At 42.6% G+C, this 14601-nt stretch overlaps 1 protein-coding gene across 3 annotated transcripts in view; it reads left to right on the top strand.

The window, feature by feature from the left end:
* Positions 1 to 4419: 4419 nt before the first annotated feature.
* Positions 4420 to 14601, top strand: part of Pum3 (pumilio RNA binding family member 3) — a 34485-nt gene continuing 24303 nt past the window's right edge. The window contains exons 1-8 of one of the 3 annotated variants that reach the window (XM_041661859.1): positions 4420 to 4485; positions 7386 to 7477; positions 8685 to 8903; positions 11494 to 11629; positions 12179 to 12254; positions 12674 to 12767; positions 13011 to 13077; positions 14099 to 14273. In XM_041661859.1, coding sequence (XP_041517793.1) covers positions 7393 to 7477; positions 8685 to 8903; positions 11494 to 11629; positions 12179 to 12254; positions 12674 to 12767; positions 13011 to 13077; positions 14099 to 14273 — 852 coding nt within the window. In that variant the 5' untranslated portion in view covers positions 4420 to 4485; positions 7386 to 7392. Of the gene's footprint in view, positions 4486 to 4725; positions 4883 to 7385; positions 7478 to 8684; positions 8904 to 11493; positions 11630 to 12178; positions 12255 to 12673; positions 12768 to 13010; positions 13078 to 14098; positions 14274 to 14601 lie in introns of those variants that run through there. The other 2 variants (XR_005975251.1, XM_041661858.1) reach the window with 2 other exon arrangements.

Below are 14601 nucleotides of genomic sequence, written 5' to 3' on the forward strand. Positions count from 1 at the left end.
GTCTGTGAGAGACGATGAGCTCTATGTCCTACAGGCCTCTTTGAGAGTTGCATTGATTAACCAGGAACTGCATTCAATCCCCAGGTTCTGGGATGCCAGCGCCCTTGCTAAGGAAAGCATTCTTACTTAGTTTGCTGGAGTTTTGTTGTTTTAGCTTTCTCATGCCTTATGTGGAAATTCAGGCCCCACATTGGAAGGCCATTTGTCGGAATTTGTTTCTTTTTCTATCCTGTCAGACAGTTCCCAAATAACTACACAGACTTAATATTAATTATAAATGCTCAGCCAATAGCTTAGACTTATCACCAGCCAGCTCTTACAACTTAAATTAACCTCTTTATTAATCTATTAAACTATGTGATGCCCTGAGGCTCATTTACCTCATCTATGAACTTCCCACATTGTTTCTTCTGTCTGGTTTGTGACTCCCCATGACTCTGTCCTCCTCCCCACTGTTCTCTCTATACCCCAAACCCTGCCTACCTATTGGCCAATCAGTGTTTTATTAACAATGAGAGCAACATAGTGTACAGAAGGATTATTCCATAGCAGACTAGGATATCAGTGCTCTGAACTCTAATGGCTATAGTAATGACCTACATTTGGGATAGAAACTCATCTAACCACGTGTAACAGGAGGAGCAGGCTGCTTGTCATCCTGACCGCCCGGCTAGCTTACACCTGAAATAATCACACAGAAACTGTATTCATTTAAACATTGCCTGGCCCATTAGTTCTAACTTCTTATTGGCTAATTCTTACATCTTAATTTAATCCATTTCTATAAATCTGTGTGTCACCATGTGACTGTGGCTTACCGGAAAGATTCTAACCAGCATCCGTCAAGCAGGAGGTCCATGGCATCTGCCACTCTGCCCTTCTTCCCAGCATTCAGTTCTGTCTATTCCGCCTACCTAAGTTCTAGCAACTAGGCCAAGGGAGTTTCTTTATTCATTATCCAATGACAGCAACACACAAACAGAAGGAACTCCTACACCAACCACATATGAAACTTTTATAATCTTTTATAGCATCAAAGATGTCTATAAATATGAAGATCTACATTGAAATTGTTAGATGAAGAATAGATAGTTACTGGGTGAGAAACAAAATCAGAGAATGTAATTCTTTTGTATTATTCTGTAAAAATGAAAAACTTTCTTACTCCAAACAAACAAAACTTCTATATTAATCCACATTGGCAGCTTAAGAGAGTTGATTTAAAATGCATCACTACTAATAATTGGGCTTTGGTATATAACAAGTTTTTATTCTCCTTGAGGAACAGGCAAATGAGTTAAGTGTGTACATGTAAGCAGTTTCTTAGATGTGTCATCCAAAAGGTGGGGTGCTTGTCTCAGGAATTGAAGACATATATTCCCAGACTGTCTTGTGGAGTGTGTCCTGTAACTCCTTTTCTGTCCGGGCTTTCTGAGCATCCAGATCCTCACTGCAGTGTCTGCTCAGGAGACAGTGCAGACCAGGCTCCTGCAGGCCTTGAGTTCTTGTTTCTTTTTCTCCTCTATTCAACATTTATCAAAGAACTAATGGAAGCTGGTTGTGGTGGCATACACCTTTAAACCAGAATTCAGGAGGAAGCAGAGGCAGGTGTATCTCTGTGAGTTCTAGGCCAGCCTGGTCTGCAAAGTGAGTTCTAGGATGGCAAGGGCTGTTACACTCTGTCTCACCCCCCCCCAAAGAAAGTAATAATAGACAGAGTCTAGTTAATTAAAGCAGTTCACATTGGATTTGGAATTCAGCTATTGGAACCGAAACCAGTGTATTCCCTTTCTTCACTAAATGACAAAAGGTCACCTTCAAAATTACTTTTTTCTTTTTAAAGTTAGCATAAAAAGCAATTGTTTTCATTGTGAAATTTTATACATAAGTTTGTGTATATATAGCTTTTATTTACCTTTCAATGTTTTCTGCATAGCACCTCTCCTTCTCTTTCTTGTTGTGAAAAAATCTTTTTGTACACTGTGAATATGTATCACTTTGATTGGTTTAATAAAAAGGCAAATGGCCAACAGCTAGGCAGGATTTTCGGGGCAGAGGGAATGCTGGGAAGAAAAAGGTGGAGTCACAAGGAGATGCGGGGATGCAGAGCAAGCAGCATGGGCTTTACAAAATAAAGGTAGCCGAGCCATGTAAAAGAATGTAGATTAAAAGATACGGGTTAATTTAAGTTATAAGAACTAGTTAGAAACAAGCCTAAGATACTGACCAAGATTTCATAATTAATAAAACTCCACGTCATTTGGGAGCTAGCTGGTGGGACAGAAAAATCTGCCTTCTGGTTGCCTTCCTCTCAAATATTACTCTGGTTTCCTGTCACAAATCTCCCATCATTTCCTTTCGTTCCCGTCTCCCTTCAAAGACCTGCACGCCCCAGTCTCCATTCTACTCTCATGCCCTGCACACACTTGGAGGGGGATGAACTTGTCACAACAAAGGCAGACAAGTATTTGTGAAATCTGTGTGCTGAGCAGTGGGATGGGGACCTGAGATGTAAGTATGGATTCTAGCCAGAGAACTGCCCTAGCTTATGTATTGTGCTTCTCAAGCTGAATGTCTCAAAGGGCAAGTTACTGAGTGAGTTGGAATGTCAGAAATTCTTAAGGTCAGTGTCTTAGTCACCGTTGTATTGCTGTGAAACGACACCATGACCATGATAACTTATAAAGGAAAGCATTTAATTGGGGGCTTGCTTACAAAATGAGTAAAAAAAAAGGAGATGGAAAAGTTAGTTGTAATTCAGAAAGCAAGCAGGCTGAGTGAGGGTTGGTGAGCAACTGTCTTGGGGGAGAAACTTCTGGGATATTCATAAGTGTAAGTTTTGCCTCCCATCTTAACATGCCTTTAGGTTGATCATATTTTGTTACATTTCCGGAACAGATAGCTTTCTGAGGTGCATTCCCTGCCCAGAAGTTTGACAGGCCCATTTGGATTAACTGTGGAGGGGCTAATACATTTTCCTAAATTTATCTTTGCATCAATTTAGAGTATGTCTCCACCCAGTACCAGAGTTATGCCTCAGGTCCCTGAGTCAGAAAATCTTCAACTCAACATTTTTGTTAATTAAAGTAAAAAAAAATTAATAAATTAGCCATACTTTACCAGGACATTTATTGCCTTTCCTCGATGGACCACAATAAAGCCCTGCTACTCCATCCCTTTCATGTAGCATTTAAGGAATTTTCATAAGCCTCTTTTAACAGTATAATACGGTATTTTAAATATTGAGAGGCCGTTGTGATTCATCCTTCCTCCTCTTTGCATGTTAATTCTAAGAAGGATCAACTATGGTGTATTCCACCTTCTTAAAATAGTTGTGTTATTAGAGACACAGGAGGCAGGGTCCACAGGGGATTATGGTCTCCAAGCTTGTTTTCGAGCTATCAAACAAAAGGACAAGCGTTCTTACAACAAACAAAGATGCAGAAGAAAGGAAAGCAGAGGGCCCAAACCAGGTAACTATAAGCCAAGGATCGCCCGGGCCACCAGATGCTGCAGATACATGGGACATTCGTTCATTCCTTAGGGCTCCAAAGGGGGTCCCGCCCGACCAACGCCTGTATTTCAAAGCCGTTAGGCAATACGGTTCTCTTGTTCAGCATGATCAAGTTTGTTCGGTTTTCTTTTAATGTGTATGAGTATTTTGCCTCCATGTCCAAGTACACCAAGTGTGTGCGGTGTCACAAGAGGCCAGAAGGGGTCGTGAGATCCCTTGGAACCGAATTTACAGAGACCCGCCATGCAGGTGCTGGGACTCGAACCCAGGTCCTCTCCAAGAGGAGAAAATACTGAGTCTCTCTCCAGCCTCACGATTTTTGCTTTCTCGGTAGAATTGAACAATAGCGTAAATACATATCCTAAGGGGGAAGAAAAGAAAGTGTGCGAGAAAGGGTCGCGTTTGAAACTCCAAACCCCTATGGAAAGCTTTGCACGGTCACTTACTGGGCTCCGCTCTTTACACTTAGGTTGATTGCCGAGGGACTGACTAGTTTGCCCAGAGATTCAGAGAGTGGGTAATACGGGAAAGATGGGGTTTGTTAACAGGATCACACTAGAACCGACTCCGGGAGAGCTTTTATCCCTCAGGAGGAAAAAGAGACGCAGACCTACACACTCCAACACACGAGCTACGCCAACCTATCCGGGGCGGCAGAGTTAAGGGGAGACCCTCGCGAGAGCCTGAGGCTTTCCCAGAATCCGCAGGCTCAAACGTCACTTTCCCGCGCCAAGGATTGGTCTTCCCTCGGACGGATCCCTTCAAGGGCCAAACCTCGCGCAGTCCAGCATAGGAGGTGTGGCGAGGGTGGACCAATAGAAACTACGAACTTCGTATTTCCTCTCACGCTCCGTCCGTTGACCCCAAGCACCGAGGCGGAAGAACACAATCAGAGGACTCGGGGCGGGGCAAAACGCGGAAGCGGAAGCAACGGAAAGTGGCTGGCTGCGAGCTTCTGCCCCACGTGTACGGTGAGTGCTGCGGGATGAGTGTTGCAGGCTGTGCGGTGCAAGCTCCCGCCAGCCGCTCTGGAGCGGGGAGAGTTTGCGGGGTCATGGGCGAGCGGGCGAGTTCAGATCCGCCACGACGGCGGCGTTCCCGCTGGTTTTTATGGCTCGGATTTGGGGGATTGGCGGGAGCCTGGCGAGGGCAGGGGTTAAACCCTCTCAGTTACGTTGCTTAGCGCAGAACTAGGAAAACGAGCTTCGCTTTCAAACTCCGGCCGCTGCGGGTCACGGTCACCCTGCCCGTCCTGTGACAGACAGACTTTGTCCATAGGAGTAGTGCAGGAAAAACCGAAGAAGTGATCCATAAACTGAGACCTAAAGCATGATGAGAGACAAGAGTGTTTTAAGCTAGGGCTATGGGGTAAGTCCCGGAGGTCCGAGTTAGAAGTCCCGCGGACAGGATAAAGGGAAAGGTAGAAGTTTGGAGGCCATGGTGTCGTTTCTGTATTCTCGTGTAATGGGAAGCATTGTTCTTTGTGTTCCTAAGCATATACAATGTTGAAAGGTTCTTAGAAAAAGGCGAGGGGGAGGCTCGTGACAGGCCTTGATTCTCTTAAAAACAAAAAGATACTTAATTTGCAAGTTCGGTAAGGAGATTTTTGTTGGTTTGTATTGAGTATTGGTAGTGGAGATAAAGGTATTTAAGGGAATATCAAGATGATTAACACACAAAGAAGTAAATATCAGGGGCAATGCTTGGGCTTTCTCTTTGAGCAGTAAAATATATGATGGCCCATTGGCTACGGTGAGAATGGGCAGGGAGAGAAAGAGATGCGCTGCCCTAGAGGTGGTTTGCAGTGGGAATGCAGAGAATTGTGTTTTAAGTGTAAGGTGCCGGTTATGTGCAAAATCAACCAGTGTCCGGGTACACAGGGCTGTAGGTCTAGGAAGGAAAAACCTAATATGCTTGTCTTTGCATTTGGGTTAGCTAACAGTTAATTTGAAGTGAAGAAACTTGGTAAATACTGTTCTGAGTGATCAAGATTGATTAACTTCAGGAGAAAATCATGACTGCTACATTTCCTATGGTGCTGTGAGAACACAAACACTCCAAGCATAACCTCAGTCTAATGGTGAAAATCTTTTTTTTTTGTTTTGTTTTGTTTTGTTTTTTGTTTTACGAGACAAGGTTTTTCAGTAGCTTGGAGCTTGTCTTGGAACTTGCTCTGTAGACCAGGCTGGCCTTGAACATGCCTGCCTCTGCCTCTTGAGTGCTGGGATTGAAGGCATGCACCATCACTGTCTGGCCTAATAATAAATCTTAATCTTAAAGGGGACATAACCTGCAAAATACAGAGGAGGCATGATGGCTTGCTTAACTGTATGTTGGAATAGGAAGAGGACATGGATAGGAAATTGATACCCAAATAAACCTTGTTATACTAGTGTTAATTTTTTTAGTTTCATTACAATGTCATATGTTAACAAGAGGAGATGCTGGATAAATGACCTAAAGGCTCCCTATCTTTTTAACTCTTCTGTAAGACACATTGTTTTAAAATAAAATATGCAGGCTTAGTATGTAAATAAAGATATAGTTAGACACCTACATGTAAGGGCCAGTGGCACAGTTGGTTAGAATGTGGTCCCTGCATGAAACCTGCATGCAGAAATGCAAGTGTTTTATCTTGCAGAGTGATAAAGTGACTATGATTTAAAATGCCCATAGGATACTGAGTGGCTCCAGTACTGAATTTAGATACACATCACTATACCCTTTTGTGGGGTTCTGGGCATTGAACCCAGGGCAGTGTTCCAGTGGGTAGTTCATAGTAGCAAATTAAGAACTTGGAAATTCCAGGACAGGATCCAAAGCTACAGAGAAACCCTGTCTCGACCCCCCCCCCCAAAAAAAAAAAGAACTTGGAAAATCTTTTCTTACTTGCTGACTATTACTGTTTAATTTACTATTCCTCAAATATTTAACCTGGAACCCTGTTTTTTTTTCTTCCCAAGACAGTCTAGTGTCCTGAGAAATTAATCATTTTTTTTTGAAACAGTATCTTACTGTGTATCCCAGATTGGCCTCCAGTTTATGTTGCCATGGTGGCATTGAACTCACAATGATCCTTCTGCCTCAATCTCTTCAAGCTAAAATCGTAGGTGTGTGAACATATCTAGCAGGAAATTAATTCGTGAATGGAAGTGTCTAATCTGGAAACACTTTCTAGGAATTCTTGCAGTTGACCCTTATGGTCATTTAGAAGTGGGCGAGCATGTTACTTTTCAGAATGTAGACATGAGCCTGGTGGCGTTTGCCTTTGTATCCACATATGTTCTGCTTGCACAGCTTGTCAGTTGGTGAGGGCTCTTATTTTACATATGCTCAGTGAAGGCCACTGAACCCAACAGGTGACAACATTGGGCATGTCCCTCCCAATAAATACTAAATAGTTCCGTGACTTGGAGGTCAGCCAGTCATCCAGCTGCCTGTAAAACAGTTGTCCAGTAGCCTTTGTTTTAGCTTTATTGGATTTTCTCTCATTAAGTTGCAATATGTGCTAAATACACCTTGCTGATTCTTGACCTTGTAAGGTAGATGCCCAAGAAATCAAATGATGATTCATCAGCAAGCCCTCCCATTAAAAGCTTCAGACAGTAGTGTTTATCCTTAAAGTGATCTGTAGCCAGTGCTGATGCTTCGGTGTTGCCTCCAGGAGTGTCACACACTAGCCAGGGCGTGTACATGTCCTGAGTTCTTGTGTTGGTGTCTTTTCCGCCCTCTGTTTTATTGTCGTAGAGTACATGTGTACTTGGTGGACTTGAGAACCCCCAGGCTATGCTGGATGGTTTATACTGTCTGACCTCAAGGACTATATGCTGCACTGACTGTTTCATGACTGTTGTTGGTTTTGGTTTTCCAGACTTGCTATGATGGAAGTCAAAGAGAAGAAAAAATTCACGGGACAGAGGCCAAAGACAGCACAGGGAAAGAATAGATTTCATAAAAACAGTGGTAAGAGAGCTTGCCTACATGCGCTGATTACCTTGACGATGTGATTTAGGGGGGCAAGGTTTGTAGCTGGTGCCGCCCTCTTCGTGGGCTGGGATTGCAGTAAACATGGTAGAAGGAAGTCACCGCTACCGTCCACAAGATAACCTATTTCTTGTGGAACTTCAGCTTTCAAGAAATTGTCGCAATGATTGAGGCATGCTCTATTTGTAAGAGATCCTCCGTGTCAGCGGTGTATGTGGCCTCTCATTTGCTGTGCATTGCCTTTTACTGCTTGAGGAGCTGGGGCTGGGAGTCCGCTCAGCTTTTGCCTTCTGAATTCCAAACGGTAATGTCTCTGTTTCTCCATCAGGGGTCAGTGTCACAGAGTAGAAGAATCCAGGCACATAGAGATAACTGTGTGCTAGGCAGTCTTCCGCTTTCCCTTGTAATGGTCTTAAGGCATATCTATTGTTATTGTCATCCTATTTGTTAGATGTGTATAAGCTTTTAGACTAAAAATTTTAGCCAAATACTTTTATTATAGACTTTAATTTTTTTCTCAAAATTAGACATTTCCAGAAGTACATTTTAGTTCATTTCTATGATACGCTTTCTTAATTTCAGTAACTGTTCATTTTGTTCTTATCTGAACTCTTATTGGTCATTGAGATTTTAATACAGATATTGATAATAGGGCTAATAAGACAAAATGGAAAGGTACATAATATTTTATCTAGCATATGCTTAAAACTGCAGAAATATGCCATGCTAATCATATTGTTTATTTCTAGGAGGTAACTTATAGCTTATTATTAATTCCTCTACTTTCCAGTGTTTATACGACTAACCTATATAGGTTTGTTTTGTTTTGTTTTGGGTAGGGGTTTGAGACACGGTTTCTCTGTGTAGCCCTTGCTGTTCTGGAACTCACTCTGTAGACCAGACTGGCCTCGAACTAACAGAGATTTGCCTGCCTTTGCCTCCTGAGTGCTGGGATTAAAGGTGTGAGCTACCACTCCCCTGCTTAGCCTATTCAGTTTTCTGATTAGAAGAGTTTTCTCTTAATTTTGGTTTGACTATTTAAATACCAATTTATTCAAAAGGGTTAATGTATATTTGAGAGTAAGGCTGTTGAAAAGCTTGTGGTTCTCTGCAGCATACAGTTGAATGGATACCAGAGCTTTAGGCTCATGATCAGTGAACTAATATGAACCTATGTCATCACTAGATTCCAGTTCTTCAAAGACCATCCCGAGGAAAGCTGGTAAGGAAGGCGGGCCTAAAGTCACATCTAAGAACTTTGAGAAAGGCGCCACCAAACCTGGCAAAAAGGGTGTGAAACAGTTCAAGAACAAGCCACAGGGGGGCAAAGGACCAAAGGACAAATTCCAGAAGCCAAATAAATTCAACAAGAAGAGGAAATTCCAGCCAGATGGTAAAAGTGATGGTAAGTCTAGCTCTTAGAGTCTTCGCAGAAGCCTTCCCGGGCCAGTGGGTAGCTGGACCTCTGCTGTGTCAGAGGCTGCCTGTCCTTGTTCCTAGAAAGCAACGTTTTGGAGTGGAAGGAAGGAGATATTGGGGGTGGGTGGGCTAAAGTACACAACAGCATGTTTCCTGAAATCTCTCATTCTGATGCTGGTGAGCTGGCTCAGCAGTTAGGAGCACCTGTTCTTGCAGAATACCCGAGTTCGATTCCTAGCACCTATATGGCGCCTCACAACCCTCCGTAACTCCAGTTCAAGGTGTTGAGTGTCCTCTTCTGACCTCCGGCACCGAGCATACTTGTGGGACGCGCACATGCATACAAGCAAAACACGAGTAAAATGAATCCAAAATGTTTTGAACTTTCTCATGCTTAGAAATCTTTCTTTCTTTTGCCAGATAATTGGGCAATTAACCTGAATTGTGTCTTTTTCAGGGAACTGAAAACATTCTTTTCTGAATGCCAAGCTGAGTTTCCTTGTTCGCTCATCAGATATTTACCTTTTTTTCTTTTCTTTTCTTTTTTTTTTTTTTAAGACACTGCCTCACTGTGTAGCTCTGGGTGGCCTGGAACTCACCTTGTAGACCAGGCTGGCTTTGAACTCACAGATCCACCTGCATGCACTGTCATGTCCAGCTAGCTTTCATTCATTGTGTTGGGGGATAGGTAGTTTTAAAGTCAGTGAGCTAGTCGTAGAAGCTGGCCTTAAGACACAGTTCTCCAGGTCAGGTGTCAGGCATGCTGAATTAAGAGCTCTGTAGACTCGGCTCTCACGGGGACCCAGACCAGGCTAATGATCGACTCGTCTGATGGTTCCCATGCAGCAGTAGCTGTGGATGCGCTGTATCACCTGGTGGATCCTGCCATTTCATTCCTTCAGGACAGTTTGCTCCCTGATGAGAATTGTTCCTGGGGTTTCTCTTTGACATCGACATGAGATGCCATTCTCTCTCTCACGATGTCCACGGACTCACTCCTCACCAGCATATGCCCGGTTGTACATCATGGCCCCATGGTGCCTTGTCCCTTATTGGTTTCCAGCGAATAGCTCCTTCATACTGACCTACACATCCCATCCTGTCCCGATGTGTTTTCTCGGTTTATTTCCCTACTACAGTGTGTATTCTTACAGTGCCCCCTAACTATCCGCCGAGATTACTGCCTGGCACATTTTCTATCTAGCCTTCCGGTCTGCTCCTTAGTCTTCAGTTTTCTTAAGGTTACTTGTTGTAGGAGGGACAGCATGCTTGAGGTTCAGGAGAGGAATGGGAATTTTGTTGTTTCTCAGTGTCTCCAAGACCTTTCCCCGTTGCAGTCCCTGCTCTGTTTTGTGTGGGTTTTTTTCCCTCTTTGTGTTTTTAGTTTTTTCTTCCTTGCCCCAGGCCCAATATTTGTTCCAGGTTTCTCTTTTCCCTCCTTTTGTAGTTTGTCTGGTAGTTTTAATGGGGAATGAAGAGACTAATAATGTTAAATATAGATTCTTGCATTTTAAAGATTAAAACAGAAGGAAAGTGGCAAGAAGAAAATAGTTGGTATTTATACCTCTGTTTCCGTATGACTCAGTTTACTTTCTTACTTTTTTTTTTTGCAGTGAGTGAATTTTATAATCATAGATAGGGAAATATATAGAAATAACTAAATTCCAAAAAATTTGGGGGGAGATACTCATATAAATAATACTCTAGTGAAATATTCATTTCATCTATCTTGTTGGTTTTGTTACTGTTTAATTGATAACATAATTAAATTTCAAAGATGCAGGAATAGGTAGATACTCAATGTTTCTGTCATCAATCTGTAGAAGCTTGCTATGTATTGTCATGAGTGAAAGGCACCTGTAGCTTGTCCCTGGATTTGTATCTTATTTCTAGCCCCAGGTGGTCTTGGGTGAATGATTTAATGTGTGGTCCCTAGCATGGAGGGGGTGATCAAAGACTTACCTACCTCACACTCTAAGAATTAAACAATGCGCAACAGCTCTCAGAAGAGTGGCTTTTTACTTTCGATTCTATTTTATTTTTGATGTCTGTATTGAAGTGCGTGTGTAGAAGGAGCGGCGGGGCTGCATTCCCGCCTGGCTCCCGGCCGCCTGGCTAGCTTATGCCCCGAAATAACAACACACAAACTGTATTCTTTTAAACACTGCTTGGCCCATTAGCTCTAGCCTCTTCTTGGCTAACTCTCATAATTTGCTTAACCCATTTCTAATAATCTGTGTAGCACCATGAGGTGGTGTCTTACCAGGAAAGATTCAGCATGTCTGACCTGGCAGCTGGCTTCATCTTGTCTGACCTCACTTCCCTTCTTCTCAGCATTCTATTCTGTCTACTCCACCCACCTATGTTCTGACCTATCAGGCCAAGCAGTTTCTTTATTAATTAATCAATGAAAGCAACAGATAGAATATGGCCTTCTCACATCATGCGTGTGCTCTACCACTGAGCCTCACTACCAGCTTATATCTTCACCTTGTAGAACATTGATGACCACCCTCTGTACTAAATTCATATTTGTATAGTATTCGGAATGTTAAATGCTTTGAATCTAATTCTAGAATCAGCAGCCAAGAAACCCAAATGGGATGACTTCAAAAAGAAGAAGAAGGAGCTGAAGCAGAGCAGGCAGCTCAGTGATAAGACCAACTATGACATTGTGGTTCGAGCGAAGCACATCTGGGAGAGCTTGAGAAGGTACTGGCGCCTGACAGTGCTGTTATTAGTCTGGCCAAGACTAGGGAAACACTAAGATTTGTCCTGTAAGCAGGCAGGCGTCCTACACATCAGACAGCACCTGTTTTTTTTTTTTTTTTTTTTTAATGCATGCTCAGCCCCTGTCCCGGCAGCAGTGTGGGTGTCCGCTGAGTGCAGCAATGTATGCAATCATTAGGATAGTGTCAGATAGCTTTATGGAAATGACGGGAGTCAAATGGATTTGATAGCTATCCTGAAAGATTTCTCAGAAAATGAAGGACAATCTCTTATCAGCTAGGTTTTGAGATGTTTGCTATCTTAGATTGTTCTATTATTTTTCTTTGCTTCTGAGGTTCTGGCTCTTAAGATTTAGATTGATGCATTAAATTATACCTTGTGAGATGAGTTTCTGCCTGTGAGAAAATTACTTTTGTTTGACTGCTCCAGAATAATTTTAATGTCAGAGAAACCACCCTGAACTAGTGAACATGTATTGCATGCGATTTGGTTTTCGTGTTTCAAGTAGCTTCGGCTGCGCTTCCTCTGCAGGAAGGACTGTGACAAGGGAAAGAGAGTGAAGCTGATGAGTGACTTGCAGAAGCTGATCCAAGGGAAAATCAAAACTGTGAGTATGCTGTGCTTGCGGTTCCAACTCTTAAAGAAATCCCGGGTTCTCGGTTCTCGGGAAGCATGTCCTGTGTATTTGGCAACAGCACTTCAGGACTGGTCTGCTCCACATCTGTGCCTGGCAGCCTTAAAGGCCATGAAAGCACAGTCCGTGTAGACCTTGTGAGTGGACTTTCAATTAGGACTGGAATTTCAAAGGTGATAGACTTTTCTGTCTCTTGCATTTGTTTCAGCTATGAAATGTGATAGGAAGTGAAGCCAGACAGTACTTCACTACATAATTAACTTATCTCTGTCTCAAGCAGGCGAGTGCAGTTTAAGCTGAAAAAAGTGTACGTTGTAAGAAATAGTGTAACTAGTAGAAACAAGCTGGTTCAGACAGTCTGAGTCTAGAAAGTCCCAACTGTTTGCCTACAGATTGCCTTTGCACACGACTCAACACGCGTGATCCAGTGCTTCATCCAGTATGGGAATGAAGAGCAGAGGAAGCAGGCTTTTGAAGAATTGCAAGGTATTGTTGTATTTTTATAGTTTTTGATAAAGTTGTAAGGCTGAAGGATATTCTGGAGAGTAGTTTCATATTTTCTTCAAGAATGTTTTTGTTGCTCTGTTTCTTTGCCTGAGCCAAGTAGAGTGAGCTGTGTTCCAGAATCATGTGTGTGTTTATTTCTTTCCTTTTTTTTTTTTTTTTTTTTTTCCTGGAGAACTGAAGTGAATAAGCCAGGTCATTGGGATGTTTTGTTTTCTCCACCAGGTGACTTGGTTGAACTAAGTAAAGCCAAATATTCCAGGAATATCGTCAAGAAATTTCTCATGTATGGGTAAGTTGGTATAAAGTGTAATTTTTCCCTTGGCTTTTGGTTTTGTGGATTCATTGTTACCCAAATGCTACTTTAAAATCTCTGGTCTTTGTAATCGCCTCCAGACACTTGTGGTCTTCCTAGAGCACCACACCTTAAAATAATAACTGAAACCAACTAAGATCATGGTGCTGCCTTCTCCCATTGTTGAGGTCCTGTTTCATATATTTAAGTTAAAGAACAAAGCATTGGGATAATTAACTTTGATTACTAGTATTCGGGGTAGAAAGTTGAGAGGGACAGGTGAGCAGACTCTGCGGTAGGTCATTGTGTCAGCACGTGTCAAGGATGATTTTATAATGACATGCTGTTGGTACCTAGCTAGACCAGCCTTTCTGGTGTGAGATGTACCAGATGTGATAGCAGCAAAAAAAATAAGTGACATACAATTGATAACATTTTTTTCCTAACCATTCCTGGCTATTATTAGCTTTTCAAATGCTTTAGAATAATTTTTTTTTAAAGAAAATAGTTTATTTCTGTTTCCTCCTTGACTGTCCTTTCCTAACTTTCCTTGTGGGCTAGTTTAAGGAACGACCAGGGCACCTTCTGTGTGCTGGTCACCATTCTTGATGCATCTTAGTCCGTCCAGTTCTCACAGCAGCTGCGCTCCTATTTTGTGAATGAAGAAGCTGAGGCCTAGAGAAGTTGTAAGACCATAGGCTTGGGGCTGTAGCTTAGTGATAGAGCATTTATTTGCCTTGCATGCATGAAGTCCTCAGTTCAATCCCCAGTGCTGCCCATAATAAATTAAGAAAAAAATCTGCTTGGCTCGTTGAGCTGGTTAGCAGAGCCAGGCTTTCTCACCAAGGATTATAGCCTACTTCTAAGCCTTAAAAATTTGCTCACTACCAGCCTCCCCACATAGGAGAACTCCCCTCTAACACCAATACTGATGAGTTGGCCTTTGGAGAAGTAAGCGTGGCTGTATTGTTACCCAGCCTTCTCTCACTTACTTTTTCTGTGTTCCTATTGACTTTAGGAGTAAACCTCAGATAGCAGAGATAATCAGAAGTTTTAAAGGTCACGTGAGGAAGATGCTGCGGCACTCGGAGGCATCGGCCATCGTGGAGTATGCGTACAATGACAAGGCCATTTTGGAACAGAGGAACATGCTGACAGAAGAGCTCTATGGGAACACGTTTCAGCTTTACAAGGTGCCCTTTCTACAAGTTCTTACCCTGTGTATTTATTTTTCTGTGTGGTCATTAAGTGTCAATGTCCTGTATATGAGATGTGTTTTTACCAAGCTAGTCCTTCAGGATTTTATTTGTATTTTTGTTCTCTTGGATTATGTCCTTGCAGTAGGGAACAAGTGGTCACTCGGTGCTTTCTCCCTCAGAAGGCTGTCTTTAGATCGGTCTATTTTTATTGCTTCCAGCTGTGTATGCGATGCTTCAGTGGTCTCTTCCTGAAGTCAGTGAGATCAAAGACTGCTGTAGTGAGCGAGTGGTACCGCTGCTCCGTAGCCAGCTCTGGCCGAGG

Source organism: Microtus oregoni, unplaced genomic scaffold (assembly GCF_018167655.1).
Source record: "Microtus oregoni isolate MIOR12 unplaced genomic scaffold, Mior012 000012F_ref0000307, whole genome shotgun sequence".
Classification (NCBI taxonomy): Eukaryota; Metazoa; Chordata; class Mammalia; order Rodentia; family Cricetidae; genus Microtus; species Microtus oregoni.